The 15,165-nt window shown below is 43.0% G+C and overlaps 6 protein-coding genes across 6 annotated transcripts, besides 17 other annotated features; all 6 read left to right on the top strand.

Annotated features, from left to right (window-relative positions):
- Positions 1 to 25: 25 nt before the first annotated feature.
- Positions 26 to 63: a microsatellite.
- A 354-nt stretch (positions 64 to 417) lies between these two features.
- Positions 418 to 440: a sequence feature (AT_rich).
- An 8-nt stretch (positions 441 to 448) lies between these two features.
- Positions 449 to 472: a sequence feature (AT_rich).
- A 223-nt stretch (positions 473 to 695) lies between these two features.
- Positions 696 to 754: a microsatellite.
- A 100-nt stretch (positions 755 to 854) lies between these two features.
- Positions 855 to 896: a sequence feature (AT_rich).
- Positions 897 to 978: 82 nt separating this feature from the next.
- Positions 979 to 1,057: a microsatellite.
- Positions 1,058 to 1,550: 493 nt separating this feature from the next.
- Positions 1,551 to 1,575: a sequence feature (AT_rich).
- A 175-nt stretch (positions 1,576 to 1,750) lies between these two features.
- Positions 1,751 to 1,800: a sequence feature (T-rich).
- A 340-nt stretch (positions 1,801 to 2,140) lies between these two features.
- Positions 2,141 to 2,181: a microsatellite.
- A 537-nt stretch (positions 2,182 to 2,718) lies between these two features.
- Positions 2,719 to 3,915, top strand: Tb11.47.0020 (hypothetical protein, conserved; the record flags this gene model as incomplete). Its single annotated transcript, XM_823127.1, has 1 exon — positions 2,719 to 3,915. One exon carries the CDS (start codon positions 2,719 to 2,721, stop codon positions 3,913 to 3,915), a length of 1,197 nt encoding a protein of 398 aa, XP_828220.1.
- Positions 3,916 to 4,028: 113 nt separating this feature from the next.
- Tb11.47.0019 (hypothetical protein, conserved) lies at positions 4,029 to 5,492 on the top strand (the record flags this gene model as incomplete). The annotated part of the gene is made up of 1 exon (XM_823128.1): positions 4,029 to 5,492. One exon carries the CDS (start codon positions 4,029 to 4,031, stop codon positions 5,490 to 5,492), a length of 1,464 nt encoding a protein of 487 aa, XP_828221.1.
- Positions 4,098 to 4,119: a microsatellite.
- Positions 5,493 to 5,970: 478 nt separating the features above from the next.
- Positions 5,971 to 5,992: a sequence feature (AT_rich).
- A 181-nt stretch (positions 5,993 to 6,173) lies between these two features.
- Positions 6,174 to 6,194: a sequence feature (AT_rich).
- A 153-nt stretch (positions 6,195 to 6,347) lies between these two features.
- Tb11.47.0018 (NADH-cytochrome b5 reductase, putative) lies at positions 6,348 to 7,325 on the top strand (the record flags this gene model as incomplete). Its single annotated transcript, XM_823129.1, has 1 exon — positions 6,348 to 7,325. One exon carries the CDS (start codon positions 6,348 to 6,350, stop codon positions 7,323 to 7,325), a length of 978 nt encoding a protein of 325 aa, XP_828222.1.
- Positions 7,326 to 7,620: 295 nt separating this feature from the next.
- Positions 7,621 to 7,643: a sequence feature (AT_rich).
- A 181-nt stretch (positions 7,644 to 7,824) lies between these two features.
- Positions 7,825 to 7,846: a sequence feature (AT_rich).
- Positions 7,847 to 8,017: 171 nt separating this feature from the next.
- Positions 8,018 to 8,039: a sequence feature (AT_rich).
- Positions 8,040 to 8,267: 228 nt separating this feature from the next.
- On the top strand, positions 8,268 to 8,876 carry Tb11.47.0017 (NADH-ubiquinone oxidoreductase 20 kDa subunit mitochondrial precursor; the record flags this gene model as incomplete). The annotated part of the gene is made up of 1 exon (XM_823130.1): positions 8,268 to 8,876. The coding sequence occupies one exon, from the start codon at positions 8,268 to 8,270 to the stop codon at positions 8,874 to 8,876; it is 609 nt and encodes a 202-aa protein (XP_828223.1).
- A 652-nt stretch (positions 8,877 to 9,528) lies between these two features.
- Tb11.47.0016 (hypothetical protein, conserved) lies at positions 9,529 to 9,864 on the top strand (the record flags this gene model as incomplete). Its single annotated transcript, XM_823131.1, has 1 exon — positions 9,529 to 9,864. The coding sequence occupies one exon, from the start codon at positions 9,529 to 9,531 to the stop codon at positions 9,862 to 9,864; it is 336 nt and encodes a 111-aa protein (XP_828224.1).
- Positions 9,865 to 10,027: 163 nt separating this feature from the next.
- Positions 10,028 to 10,058: a microsatellite.
- Positions 10,059 to 10,995: 937 nt separating this feature from the next.
- Positions 10,996 to 11,038: a microsatellite.
- A 39-nt stretch (positions 11,039 to 11,077) lies between these two features.
- Tb11.47.0015 (hypothetical protein, conserved) lies at positions 11,078 to 14,548 on the top strand (the record flags this gene model as incomplete). The annotated part of the gene is made up of 1 exon (XM_823132.1): positions 11,078 to 14,548. The coding sequence occupies one exon, from the start codon at positions 11,078 to 11,080 to the stop codon at positions 14,546 to 14,548; it is 3,471 nt and encodes a 1,156-aa protein (XP_828225.1).
- Positions 14,549 to 15,165: the final 617 nt, after the last annotated feature.

Genomic DNA, 15,165 nt, shown 5'->3' on the forward strand with positions numbered 1-15,165 from the left:
TCCACTCCAATAAGCAAACACACACATATATTTATATATATTTATATATATATTTATTTATATGAAGAAAGAAAGAAAGAAAAAAATGCGTTTACTCAACACTGTTTAAAAAACACCTCTTTTATTTCTCCTTTTTTTACTTTTAGTTTTGCATTTGTTTTATTGTGCATACGCCGTTTTTTTTTTTTGTTGGCATTGTTGTAGTGTTCCGTCGCCCGCCCACAATGTTCATTGTTTTGTTTTGTTTCTGGTCAGGTTAGAGAGAAAAGGGTGACACCTCAAGCAAAAAAAAATGGTGAAGGAAAGTTAATTATTTAATAAAAGAGTTGGGGAATCGAGAATGCATAACAGGTCGCAGCATCACATTGCCCGTCCTTTTTTTTTCCTCTTTCTCTCCACTACTTTCTTTCTTATTACAATATTAATAATTATTATTATTACTTCCCCCTTTTAAATATTTAAATATTTTTTTCCCCTTCTGGTGTTGTTCCACCGCATCACACGCCTCAAAAACATCTTCGCTTTAACTCATGCTAACAATTTAAAGCAGCGAAAAATGATTGAATAATTAGCGACAGCATTTATTCAATAATTTTTGCTTGTTTGCTCTTTACAGCTGATGGAATGAAATGGCTCAGGGGCAAAAGTTGCAGCTTTTATAATAAAGGCGACGATGGTGTGATGGTGGAGTCATATATATATATATATATTTATTTATTTATTTATTTATATATTTATATATTTATATTTATTTCATTTGCCTGCATTTTCACACCTGTTTTTTTTTGAATTGTGTGTGTGTGTGTACATGTGCATGCATATTTTGTTTCAATTTTTCATGTATCTTCCTTTCCTATTTTTTTATATTTTTCTTTATATATATATATATATTTATTCAACCATTCATATACACACCACTTGACACTATCACGTTTGTCTCTGTGTGTTCTTTTTTTTTTGAAAAAAAAATAATTTCCCATATATATACGTCTTCTATATATCCACGTTTGTGCGCTTATCTATACATGTATATATATACATCTATATGCATCTGTATTTGATTTTTGATTGATTTGACTGAACTGCGGGCGGCGGAATCGTAAAAGAAAAAAAGAATGAGGCATTGATTTTTTTTTTTTGAAAAAGCAAATATGTAGAGAAGGCGGACACAAATGTACAAACGTGAAACAAATCAGCAACTTAAAAGTTAAAAGGAGAAAAGTGAAAAAAATAAAATAAGGTATGATACATTGAGTGATATGAGGTGTCTTTTTTTTTTTTACTTAGAGGGTACAGTGTGCACCATTTTTTCTTTCTTTCTTTTTTTGTTATTGAGGTGTGGTTGGGGGGGAAACAGAAACTTTTTTTTTAAAAAAGGAGAATCAATTTTTAATTTTATTTTTACCTTCACACAAATAACTTTTTTTAAAAAAATATGTTTTTCTCTTGATTCCCTACCCACCGTTACGGTACTGGATTTCTTTACTTTCTTTTTTTCATCAATGTTTATATTTATTACTTGTGCTTTTTTTTTTTTCGTAAAAAAAAGGATTAAAAATTTTTTTTAATTATATACCCCTATCTTTCATTTTATTATTGTAAATTGTATACACCATGTTAATTATTTATCTGAAATGAGTGAAAAGGTGACAAATGTAAAAAAAAAACAGCAAAGTGTGGCAGCCCTGTTTCGCTTGAAGTTTACTTTGAATGTAGTTGGGCGCTTCCCTTTATTAATATTGTTAATTATTTTTATTTTGTTATGCTTTATTTTACTTTGTTTTTATTTCATTTTTTTTTCTATTCACTGGGTTTTCACTTTGTTGCCTTTTCCTCTTCGTCACTGCCGTTGCCGTTGCTCCTATCGCTCCTCACTGGTGTGGTATCTTTTTGTTTGATTCCCTTTCTCTTCTTCTCTTTTTTTTTCTTCCTCTTTATCCCTCTACTATATTACGTTATATTTTAAAATATCCCTCATGTATGATTAGATGGAGACAAGGGAAAAGAAAGAAAGAACGAAACCTCCTTTACTCGTGTATGCATTATAATACGGCATATGTCATATTATTCTCTTTTTTAAAAAAAAAAACATATTCGTATAGGAGTAGTGCACACTTTATGTTGTTAGGTAGAGGCAAAGATATAAATGTATAATACATGCATATATATATATATATATATTGTGCATCTAAAAGGCGGAAGGAAACGAAAGAGAGCGTTGTTGCGATATGTTTCTTCAGTTATTTGTGTTGCTGGTGGTGGTGCGTGAGCGAGAAAATAATTAGAATTCGCGTATTAGATGAATTACCGGAGGTTTCCGCTCCCACCACCAAAAAAAATAATATAAGTACGGCGTGATTCACCGGAGACGTTGCCGTTCATCTTATTTTTTGAGGAGACATGAAAGAAAAAAAGAGAAAGAACGAAGGAGTCTGTGGGCCAACCAGCTACTCGGGGTTTTTGGAGTGATACATCGTGTCGTTGTGTTTCATAGAATGTTGGTGCCTTTTTTTTTAAAAAAAAATCGAATAATACGATTTGGACGATCCCTTTAATGTTTTTGTGTGTTGTATTCACCTGTACCCAGTCAAATGCAGTGCGTCGTGTATCGTCTTTTCTCCCCATACCTCTGAAACGATTGTTTGCTCATACAGACACACACACACACAAAAAAAAAGGCCGGAGCCACGATAAATTATACACGTGCATGCTGGAATAATGAAATTGTCACAACGGTTCCTATCAAACACTTTAGCGGAGGCCGGCACGCTTCCTTCCCGTGGGACGAGCCATTCTGAAGCAATACGGCAGTTGATCATGTCTACATTTCCTACAGCAACCATCTCATTTATCACCACAGGTTCTAATGGTGCTCACAGTGCCAACGTTACTGATACTACCGCTAGTGTCACTAATGCAGGAACCTGCGCAGAAGAGGACGAAAAACTTATGGAACAATTACGTATGAAGGACCAGGAGTCCAAACAATCGGTAGGATGCAGTGAATCACTCGGAGCTCGGCGTGGGCCCTTCACAGATTGCTGCTCACCTCAAGGAGTTGCGGAGTGGCAACGTTTGCATCAGTTGTTCCCAGCAGAAGCTTTCGTAAATGCTCCACAACCCTGTTGGACTCCACATGCTGTAGTTTACATTGGTGGATTTGAAGCCCCCGACTTGCGCCGTACAGTTGCACCGCGACTTTTCGAAAAGGTGCCCGCCTTCGTAACGGATAGCGAGCGGGAGCAAACCGTTGGAGGTCGGACGGCTGTAGGAGGGCGGCAGAAAAATCCCAAGTATGCAACCAAAACACTCCACACGGGACTCCTCATGAGTGAAAAGGGTTGTGCACTGCACGAACCAGATTTACTGCAGTTGGCTCTACCACATGTGGGACCATCTGCTATGATACGTACTCGCACATATCTTTCATTTGCTGGTGCGGAGCCTAATGTAACGGCGTTGAATGGCGCAGTGGACCCGATGCAGCGGGTGGCGCTTCGTCCAGCCTTTGGTTATTCCGCTGCGGCGCTGAGGAACACACTTCCATTTGTTGTCGTGGGGGCATCTCTGTTACTCCGCCGCTGGAATGCACGATGGTCCTCCACAACTTTGAGTAGCGCCTTTTGGCTTTCTGCAGTTGGTCATGCGGTGGAGAGCGGACGCATGAGTGAAGCCGGATTGTTAGTGCAGAAGGGAGGCGTGGATGCAAATTCAGTGATGCGGGTGCTGGCAATGGAGGCAAGTTCAATAGCGAAAAACTGCCCAGAGGATTGTTGTGTAAACTACTTTTTGCCATCGGAGACATTTGAGTTAGAGAGAGGTTTTGCCGAGTTGATGAATGTTGGACCTCGTCTTCCCATCGATGATCTAAAGGTATTACCCGTGTACCCTCTTTTGGTGCGTCAAACACGTTAGTGTTGTTGTTGTTGCTGTTGTTTTTCTTAGTTATTAGGGGCGAATGTTTCTCATCCGCCGTCATGAGGATAGAAAGGTATTTATTTTTATAGTTAAGGCCTCCTTTGCGTGTGATGTGTGTCTGTTTGTGTTGTCAAAGCTTTATCGGCAAATGGGTGGTGGTCTACCCGAGGGAAGGCCTTTTGTTGTTGTTGTTGTTGTTGTCTTATTGGGGAAGAAGTCAGCGCATAGAATTTTTTTTAAAAGAAAAAATGGTGGCAAATTTGGGTAATATTCTTTTTCTTTCTATTTCTTTAAAAAGAAAAAAACGGTATTATAACAACATCTCGGCTAGAGTATATATATATATGTATATTACCTCCAACGTGCCGTCACGTTTTGTGCTTCTTAATCTATATATTTATCTCTCGGTACTGTTTTTTATGCCTTACCCGACAAGTTACCATATTGCCCTTTGTCAAGCAACAAAACGCAAAGAACGTGGTTCGTTGAGAATGAATGTTTTTGATTCCAACAGCATGCTCTGTCAAGTTGTTAGCAATATCACAGACCCGGTGGAACTTTTCATCGAACCAGAAATGACTGTGGGTGAGGTGCGTGCATTGGTTGCGGAGATGACAGTTGACTCCAACGATTGGAATGTTCGTCTCACATTCCAAGGTCACACTTTAGAGGACGACGAGGAGACATGGAGTTCCGTGACTCAGCAGTACCCCGTCGCACAAGGAGTTGCTCCTAAACTCTTTTCACATGCATCTAAGAAACGAGAAGAAAAGGCGCGACGACCGGTGAGTTTACCTCTGATGGAAGAACAAAAGGATCGACAGCAGGCAAAACTTATGGAACCGATAATCGACACGTTGGTTAACGATCCAAATTTTTCGGAGATGATGATCTCGGGTCAGCCGTCGCTTCGTCGTTTGATTGATGCGAACCCGGAGGTGGGGCGCTTGTTCCGGAACCCAGAAACCCTCAAGAGTCTCATTATGTCACAAATCGACCCTGATCAGCGAAGGGCAATGAATCGAAATGTGCAGTTGCAGTTGGCACAAATTAGCGCGATTCCCGGTGGTGAGCAGCTTCTTGAACGGTATACCAGTGGGCTTATGGACGATATGGACCTAAACTTGGACCTTGTGAGGAACACAAAGATTAAGGTTCCAGAAGACGAAAAAGATGATAATTCCGAGTCTGTGAGAGGGGTAAATAGCGAAGCCCTTCCAAACCCTTGGAGTCAGTCGACTAACACCGCCGACTCGGGTAACACAAACACTTTTAGTAACGCCGCGATGAACCTTTTTGGGATTCCTGGGAATGTGGGCCATCCGAGTTTAGGAAACCTTTTTGGGTCCGGTTTGGGGGGACCGTTTCCTTTTATGTCTCCCGGCATCTCAATACCCCAAACAGGCGTAACCGCATCGCAACGGGGAGATGACGCCACGCGGTGGTCTCAGCAACTCGCCATGTTGAAGGATATGGGTTTCATGGATGAAGAGTTGTGTTTGGACGCACTTCGAATGACTAATGGAGATGTGGACATGGCAGTAAACTTCATTGTGAACAAAGATAGCTCTTGATGTTTCTGTCAAAAAGGAAAAAAAACTTGTCGCACAGAATGGTGGGTGCGGTTGCGCGTGTACGTTTTCACGAAAGGAGAATTGATGGATGTGGCGTGTAGTTTAGACATATGTGGACGGCCCCGCGGCGGAGGATTTGGGTTTTAAGTGTGTCTCCTTTTCCATTTTTAAAAAAAAATTCCAATGCTTTACTTTGGATATATCTGGATGGGGGCACTCTTATATGCTACACCCTTGCGACTTACTTTTCCGTTCATTTACTGTGGGGTGAGGTTTAAAAAAAAAAACTCGTGTTACTGGAATGGTAAGCGTCGTTTGTTCGTGAACCACATGCTTACATTGGCTATTTAACCTCATTTCATACGCTCAAGGAGGGGATCAGGGACTTTAATCCACAAGCTTTTGTCACTTTCCCCCTTGTTTTTTGTTTGTATGCACCTTAATGTATGTCTGTCTATTTTCTTTTTTTCTTCCGAGGTAATATATATATATATATTTTACGTATATATTGGGCACAAACGAACACCTTTTTTTTGCCGGTCAACTTAAAGAATGGGTGGAGCGACTTCATCTGAAAGGGGGAATACGAAAAAAAAAAAGGGGGTGTAGCGTTGAGGAACTACTTTCCACTACGGAACGAGCCCTAAAAGAAGGGAAATAGGGAAGTAATACGCAAAGCACATTTATAAATATTTATATAAAGGGAAAGAGAGCACAGGAGGGCTGTTGGAAACGCAATAAAGCACTTGTGGTACCTCTTCTTTTTGCGAAAGTGAGGTTACGCTTTGGGTTGCTACTTTTCAGGCGGTAAACTAAGTGATTAGGGTGTGCGTAATTAAAAGTTCCCACCACTTTATGCGCTTTGTTCCACCTTTCCTTGCGGGTGCAGCACTCGCAACTTACTACCGACCTCTGGACAAGTCGAAATCTGCATATTGCTACGCGAGTATTGAAAATGCCTTACACTTTCAACCTAAACCAAAGCCCGGAAAAGTTTTTTCCCAACGATACCAACCGTATACCCTTGGGGATGTTGTTCCGATAACACATGACACTGCTCTTTTTCGTTTCCTTATTGATGGAAATGAAGAGTTTAACCTAAAGCCATGCTCCACACTACAGGCATGCTACAAATATGGCGTGCAACCTATGGATCAATGCCAGCGCTTCTACACTCCTGTGACGGCTAATCACACGAAAGGTTATTTCGATATTATTGTGAAGCGCAAGCAAGGGGGACTCATGACAGAGCATTTATTTGGTATGCACATAGGAGATAAACTTCTGTTTCGATCAGTCACATTCAAACTGCAGTATCGTCCGAATAGGTGGAAACACGTGGGAATGATAGCGGGTGGCACTGGGTTCACTCCAATGTTGCAAATCATCCGTCATTCGCTCCAGGAAGAATGGGACAACGGTATGGTTGATCGGACTAAATTATCTTTTCTTTTCTGTAACCGAACGGAGAGACACATTTTGTTGAAGGGACTCTTTGATGATCTCGCACAAAAGTATTCCAATCGTTTTAAGGTATATTACACAATTGATCAGGCTGTCGAGCCTGACGTATGGCCGCACTACACCGGACTCGTAACAAAAGAGATGGTGCATGAGACCATGCCGGCACCGAATGAGGAAAAAAAGATTATATTATTGTGTGGTCCCGATCAGCTGTTGAATCATGTCGCTGGAACACCAATGGGAACAATGAACACCATGTCGAGTGGAATGAATATCCAACCGATGGCACCAGACCTCAATAATTTAGTAAATCTTGGGGGGATATTAGGGGAACTCGGGTACTCCAATGATGAAGTTTATCGCTTCTAATAATAACAACAAAAAATAATAGGAAACGAGAATGTTTGATGAACAAAAAAGTAAATAGGGGGAGACTGCATGGTTTTTACTCATGCTTACACGCGTGAAGTAGCGCATACGGAAAAACGATATTTATTCCCTTTACTTTTCCTCTCGTCACGTGCTTGATCCTGCATAGTTTCCGTTTTTTGTTCTTTTCATTTAAGATTTTGTCTCCCTGTACAACATGGCGGATGATACTATAGCGGCCGACACTATGGGGTTTTTTTTTACGAGAATACATATTTGTTATTGATTTATTTGGTTTATATATATATATATATATTAGTTCCACTTCACCTCCAAAAGTACCGGCATTTCTTCGAGGCAGTGGCACTAAGTTAAATCCATTGGGTTTTGTAATCGTTCGATGCAGAAATGGTTCAATTTAAAAGGACCCTTTTCTCTATATCGTCTTTTTTTACCCTCCACCTTTCAGTCGCGTCATTTCGTCGCATGCGAAGGGGAGTTATAAATATAAATATATATATCGCCATTTTTAATTGCTTTACTTTTTCGCAACTCCATCCTTTTTACCATTTCATTTTGTTTCTTGCGCCCCAATCGGTATTAACATGAACAAGTAGTTGCGAGAAGGAAAAGGGAGAGATATATACAGAGAAAGAGCGGCAGCAACAGCGGTGGTAGACATTCCTGGGGGGAAATATATATATATATATATTACACTTCGCTGTCATTTGTTTTGTTGTCACCACCGTCATCTCCATCATTCCCTTTTTCAACTTTGTTTTTGTTTTTGCTGTTACTGAGATAATAAATTTACGTACACTTACAAAATAGGGGATACAAAAAAAAAAACTTCCTCTACTGCGGGGTTAGATAGAGGACAAAGTAGGAAATAGAATCTTTTTTAAAAAAAAAAGAAAGAAGAGGATAGATAAATAGTTTGCAATGCTTCGTCGCACGTCGTTTAATTTCACAGGGCGTGCGATGATTTCGCGCGGCAGCCCCGAGTGGTCGCATCGTTTGGATCTCAAGAAGGGGAAAAAGACGACAATGATGCACAAACTTGGCACCAGTAAACCCAATAATGCATTGCAGTATGCACAAATGACTTTACACGACCTTACGGAGTGGTGCCTCGCTTACTCGCCGTGGCCTCTCACCTTCGGTTTGGCATGTTGCGCCGTAGAAATGATGCATGCATATGCTTCTCGGTATGATTTGGATCGTTTTGGTATTGTACCGCGTCCAACACCCCGTCAAGCAGAAATTATTATTGTCTCCGGCACTGTGACAAATAAAATGGCTCCAATCTTGCGGAACATATATGTTCAAATGGTGAACCCCAAGTGGGTTATTTCCATGGGAAGCTGCGCTAACGGTGGTGGTTACTATCACTTCTCCTACGCCGTGCTCCGAGGCTGTGAAAGAGCAATACCAGTTGATTTCTGGATTCCCGGTTGCCCTCCTTCAGCGGAAAGTCTTGTCTTTTGCTTGCATACATTACAGAAGAAAATACGCTGGCACGAAATTCAAAAGTATTCTGTTCGAGATTAAAGAATCATGGTACAATAGGAGTTTCTATTTTTGGTGTGCATATGTGTTTGTGTGTGTGTCACCCGATAGAAAAGATTTACATCGTTACGGCCGTTGGCAAATTAGCGGCAGGCGTCTGCGGGAAATCAAATCCCTCTTTTTCTCCGTCCTTTTTTGACTTTTCCCTTTCCTTCTTTTGTTTTGGATCAGGGGATGGTGTTCCATTCTTTTGTTCATGCTCAGAAAACTTACTGAACCGGAAAAGGAAAGAAAAAAGGGGGAATAAGTGGAGGTCCATAGGTTATTATAAGTTGCAACTGCATGTGTGTGCGTTTCACGGTTATTGGTGAGTCGTGAGTTAGTGACGTTAGTTAATTGTTTTTGCGACGGAAGAGTATTCGTGTGTAACTGCTAAACTACCTTCATTATTCGTTAGCGATATAATATCACCGCTCCTGTTGTCAAACAATGTATTTTCTCTCTTTCCCTCTCTCCCTACTGCCACTGTTTCCACACTCTTTCACCCCCTTTCCCCTTAATCTTGCATTTATTTCTTAACTGCAAGTAGTTTCAGTATCATTTCTATCGTGTTAAAGCCATCACTTAAACGAAAATCAAACGTAACGGTCGCAACTGAGAAGTAACACATCATCATTTACGGGAACGAAAGGAGATGTCCGCGAAGATGTGCCACGTCGTCATGTTTGCTCTCGACGCAACGAAGTTCGCCGCCAATCTTCCGGGTTCCGAGTTGCAGCGGCACCTGAAATTACTTCGCGAAACAGTTCCGGGTTTGCTCGAAATTAATATGGGCCCAACTGGAACGGATCTTTTTCCCGGTTATGTGGATTGCAGCGGTGGTTTTACTCATTGCCTTGTCTCAAAGCACACAGATGTAAAGGCACTGCAGGAATATGTGGCGCATCCGAACCACGTCACGTTTGCGGAATTACTAAAGGCCTCATATTCCAAACCTCCCATCCGTGTGGACTTTGAGCTGAAGGAGTGATAATTTGTCCCTTAGTGGTGCCAGGCATGAGGAAGAAGAGGGAGTGAAGGCACAAAAGGCAAAACGAAACACAACACAACAAAGGGTTTTGTCCCCACTTCTGAGACACGAAATGCAGCCTGCTTCTTCATTCATTCAATCACCTTAACTACATATATATATATGTGTTTGTGTGTGTGTGTGTGTGTGTGTGTAGGTTTTCTTCCTTCAGCTCTTCATTTTATTTTGCAGGCGTTTATCGCGGTCATTTCTTCCCCCTCCCCTTTTCATCCTCCGGTGTGCGGCGTAAAAGGCAAGTAAGCTGCAAGGAATGCAATTATCAACCGCTAACTTAAAGTGTTGGAGTGAGCCCGAGTGGTTTCGTTTTGATATTGTTGGGGCGTAATGTTTGCGGTTGGTAATGAATAAAATGAAGTGAATGGGAAGAAGGTTTTATTATTTGAATTCCAGAGGGGATGGAGGAATAAATTATGGTTTTGCTCATTTTCAGTGTTGGCAGCACTGTGCACGTGTGTAGGGATATGCAGGCAGATATATGTTATTTGTAACACTTACCTCGTACTGAATGTGTGGCACCGCATCCTATTTTGTTTCCTCTTCTTGTTGTTTCATTGAACCTTTTATTTTATATCAACTAACAAAAATCAGATTTAGCAAAAAAAATTGGGGGAAAGTGAGGAGAAAATAGAATTGTGGTTGTGTGTATACCTTAAGCAGAAGGTATATACAGTTTTATAGTAATTTCTAAGTGTAATAGTGTTAGAGGGGAAGGGACAAGTGGTGTCACAGAGGAAACCACGTAAGCAAGGGGAACGTGGGCTTTTGCGTGCTGTTGAAGTAAAGCCTCAGCACAAAAAAGAAAAACCCACCCAACCTACGGACTTACTGTGCCTTGATTTGCGAACAAAAGCATAGTGGATATCAACCGCTGCTCGCTCACGAATCTGGCAGAGCAATTCCTCCCCGTGCAAAACCCAGTCATCATTAGTTCCAAAGTGTTCGTATTAAAAAGGATACTTAGCCCACTTTTGGTGCACTGTTACACACATAGTTATATATACTTACACATATTTGTTTATTGATCATACACATCCAGTCGGCGTGAGTCCGACTAAAAATAGAATTTGAGTTACACAACCAAACACACACACACACATATATATATATACACACAAAGTTATATCACATTTTTCTCCTACACGCAGCTCCGTCAATGAGTTCTGTGAGGCTTCTACTTGGTCAGGTGATGCACATCACTCCGTCGAGTGTTATTTTCTCTGCTGATGAAGTGGACACACTTGACTTTCAGACAGTGAGCACCATTCCGAAAGCACACCGGGACTTTGTTCAAAAAAATGGACTCATTGCGAAGGTTATGCTCTCAGTGACATCAAAAATAACGAGCTGGAGCACACGGGAGGAGCGACAAAAGATTTGGTGGGACGCACTGACGAGCACTGGGCTCGTCAGGTCCAAAGCGACCACCGTTGAGGTGCCAACTAACCTGAGCGGTGTGTTTTGGCCCATTATAGACGATGAACAATTGATGATATATGCCGATGCGGCGATAAAGCGCCATGCGAATCTGAAACTTAATGAGTGCCCTTACGTTGTTCCAGTTTTATATGCGCAGCAAATATTTTATAAGTGCCAGGAGGTCAAGGGGACGCTTTGTGTAGTTTGGATGCCGAAATGTAGGTACAACTTGGCTCACTGGACTAAGGTGCAAGTGCCCAGACGGTTCATCCCCGAATCTGTACTATACAAACTTATATACGACATCACCAATGCTCTAATTTTCCTTCGCGATGTTTGTGTGGAGTATCCAGCCTGTATCTCCATGGAAGACATCCTCGTCGGAGGAGTTAGTGATGCGGAACCATCTTTTTTGTTGAACACATTAACCAGTAGACCAACCTGCAATCAGAGCGAGGCGAACAGCAGATCGTCGTCCACGGTGCTTTTCGCACCTGAGTTGTTGATTCAACCTTGCAAATTGCTTACCAACTCGGCTTGTAATGTTTGGTCGCTGGGGATGATCGCTTACCAAATTGCATCGGGACTACCTAGCGAGGAAAGTAAAGCACATCTTATGGGGACACGCCACGCGGCAGGTGAGATGATGCTTAATCATTATCGATTGAAACCAAGCGATGTTGTACTTCGTGTGCGGGCAGTACTGCAGGCGGGTTCTTACAACAACCCGTTTATTCACCTCCTGCTTCTTATGCTAGGTCAGGACCCACACACGCGACCAACACCCTATGTGGTCTATGAAATGCTCCGTGATATTATGCGTTTCAAGCCTGTCATTCGCTTCCCGTTTGCCATTGGACCCTTCACTCTGGTGCACTTGTGGTCGGATGACAAAATAGCAGTCGATCCAGTACAGCGGCGGTACGATACAGAGGCTACCTGTATCGTATGCAACGAAAGCCGCAGCAATTTGATGTGCGGGGACAATGAGCACACGTCTGCACTGTGTTCACCCTTGTGGTCCGCGGAGGAGCCGCTTCCGGGGTACGCAGTAGCTCGTGAAACTTCCATGACTTACTTGTATCCCATGCTTGGGAGATTGGACAAAAAAGCGCAGCGGCGGTACATCGATGCAGCATTACGTGGCGACAAAATGAATAGAGGCAGCTTGCTTCAACTGCTCGGTGGTTTCGCTTTGTTGAAACCCAATGAGGGGAAAAGTGCTGTGGCTCACGACGTGATGATTCCTTTACCTAATGGTGTTCTTCATAAGGATGAAAAAGTCGCAGTGGCTGCGGAACTCAATTTCACCGCGGCACTGCCGTGGCCTTCGCAGTGCACTTTCAAACTCCAGCAGGAGGGGAGAATACAGTGGTCCATACCTGGGTTATTCGGCTTCTCCAATGCCCGTTGGTATGCGTGGATATTACCGGGAGAGAAGCTGGAGTTGAATGGGGAACCGTGGGTACCGGCCCCTGATGGTGCTTTCGTGTTTTGGTTTAACGAAAGTCTACAACCCTCAGAGTATGATCGGTATTTCGTTGTCTGCAGTGTCCTCTCCTTGACGTGGCAGGCGAAAATGAAGAGCAACGTGCTTCCCGACCACGTCTTCAAGAGAAAGGGTGATGTCGGTGGTTTGACACCCAGCAACGGATCTGAGGGCGGTTTCTCAAGCTGTACAACATCCCACAACGGCGAAGGGTCGGCGGAACGTCACTCCAAAAAAGATGTGGACGGTGTGAACAAAAGTGGTCGTAGCGCGTTAGGGCAACGCTCTGTGAACTCGTTGCTCAATCTCCCCAAAGTTGGGGATCTGCAGTGCACAAAGGGAGATGGTATATTGCCCGCCCGGAGGCAGGTGAGTAGCACTGCAAATACCACCTCATCATCATCCAACTCTTGTGATTCTGATAACTCAAATCCTAACCACCGACGGCCTCCGAGGCGTGGAAGTGCGGTTGTGCGCATGGACTATGTGGATGATGTTGTGCCGGATATGATTTTTGATGGCACAGGGGAGACAAACAGCAAAGGGCAGCCGCTGCAACCTCAGCAGCGAAACGGGGTTACCGGACACCGATCAAACTCAACAGAAGGTATCATATCTGTACTTCATAGGAGTGAAGACGGGATGGCTTGTTCCACACCTCGTGAGCCAACGTACCCTCGAGAGAGACCTCAGGGCAGGCACATAAACCCTCAACCAACCGAACCAACGGCTAACCCCCGTCCTCCACCTCCGAATAATTCCCCCGGAAGACGTCAACGGCACGAAGGTGAGGGCAAGTTTGGTCGACTACCAAGTGGAATGGTTACAACACCAACCCTCTCCAAATCACCATCCGGATCCCGCTTCTCTGGTCGGCCATCATCGCCAAGCGCCGCGGATGTTAACCGGACGTTGTCACCGAAGGAGAGCGCAGTGCTTCAACAGAGTAAAACCGGATTCCCACTGCAATCGCCCCCATTACGTGTGTTTGGACGTTGGCATCCTCCGCGGCACATTGACGCGCCGTTTCAATCGCTTACATTCTGCACATCGTCAACTGCTGAGCATGGGACCTTATCGCCACCAGTGATGCTGTCGATGGGAGTCCGCACGGCCCTCCATGCTCCTGCCGCCGCAACTCACATGGCGTTCGCCGCCAATATTATGCCATTAGTTCGCCGAAATCATCCAAAGAGCTCTGCGGCACTTGTTGTTAAGGAAAACAATGCGCGAGACATCATCCCCCACCATGGTTTGGTGTTTTATGATGAAAAGGAGGAGGTAGTTGGTCTTTTGGCACTGCGATTCGCCCTGACAAGATCTCCGGACATCACTACAGGAGAAATGCTTCTTCCAATAAGGCTACTGCCGCCAGTTGTTGCGACAGCCGCCTTTAACGCGCAGTTGAATGCTGCTTATTTTACCGGTAATGCAGTTTTCCACAGTATCACACGCGTTGGGAGTGAAAGTGAAGTATTGCGTCACTCAGAGAGTCTCCAACACCTCGGAAACTTCGAAACTCTTTCGCCCTTATCTAAGAAACTAACCCTTTCAGGGGCGCGTTTCGGAGCAAGCGATGATCCACCGCACAAAGTAGTCTGCGGTGACGACGACGTCCTGCCGTTCTGTTGGATTGGTTTTGAAAACCAGTCGCGTATGTTGATGATTTCAGATGTGCATCGCCTCTCCTGGTATCCATTATACTTCACTGATGAATAAGCATTGGTGTGATTGTTGCCGCTTGGGCGTAGATTTTTCTTTTCCTTTTTCCTTTTTTTTGTTTTTGAAGAGTATGAATCACTTCCTTCTTTTCGTCGATGATTTCTATTATTCCCCATCCCTCCCTCGGTTGATTTTTTTTTTTACACCTGTACGTGTATAGTTTTTTTTTTAATTAACTTGTGTTACCGCAGTGAATGTTGTCAAGAATGGGAAATATTATGAAGGGGAAAATGAATAAGCAACCTTCACTGTTTGGCTGGAGCAGTAAGGTGTACAACAAACATTTCCCAGTCTTTTTTTTTTCATCGGATCCCCCCCCCATTTTTTGTGCCCGTTTGTGTCCGCCTTTCATGCAGAAACGAATTGAATAGCGGTAACTGTGCTTCACGGGAAAACAAGTAATGAAAGCTGAATAAAATGAATATTTCTCGTTTTGAGTTGTTTTTATGCTTTTATTTATCTCTTCGGGCAGGCATCCATTTTATTTCCTGCGTTTGTTTCCTTTTTTTGTCCGTGCCATTTCCCCCGTTCAGTCCCGAGGCTCCTCCGCGCTATCGCAGTAGATTTTCGTAGATCCACGTATTAATTTTCTTTCTGAATAATTATTTTAACTA

Source organism: Trypanosoma brucei (genome assembly GCF_000002445.2).
Source record: "Trypanosoma brucei brucei TREU927 chromosome 11 chr11_scaffold01 genomic scaffold, whole genome shotgun sequence".
In the NCBI taxonomy this organism is placed as follows: Eukaryota; Euglenozoa; class Kinetoplastea; order Trypanosomatida; family Trypanosomatidae; genus Trypanosoma; species Trypanosoma brucei.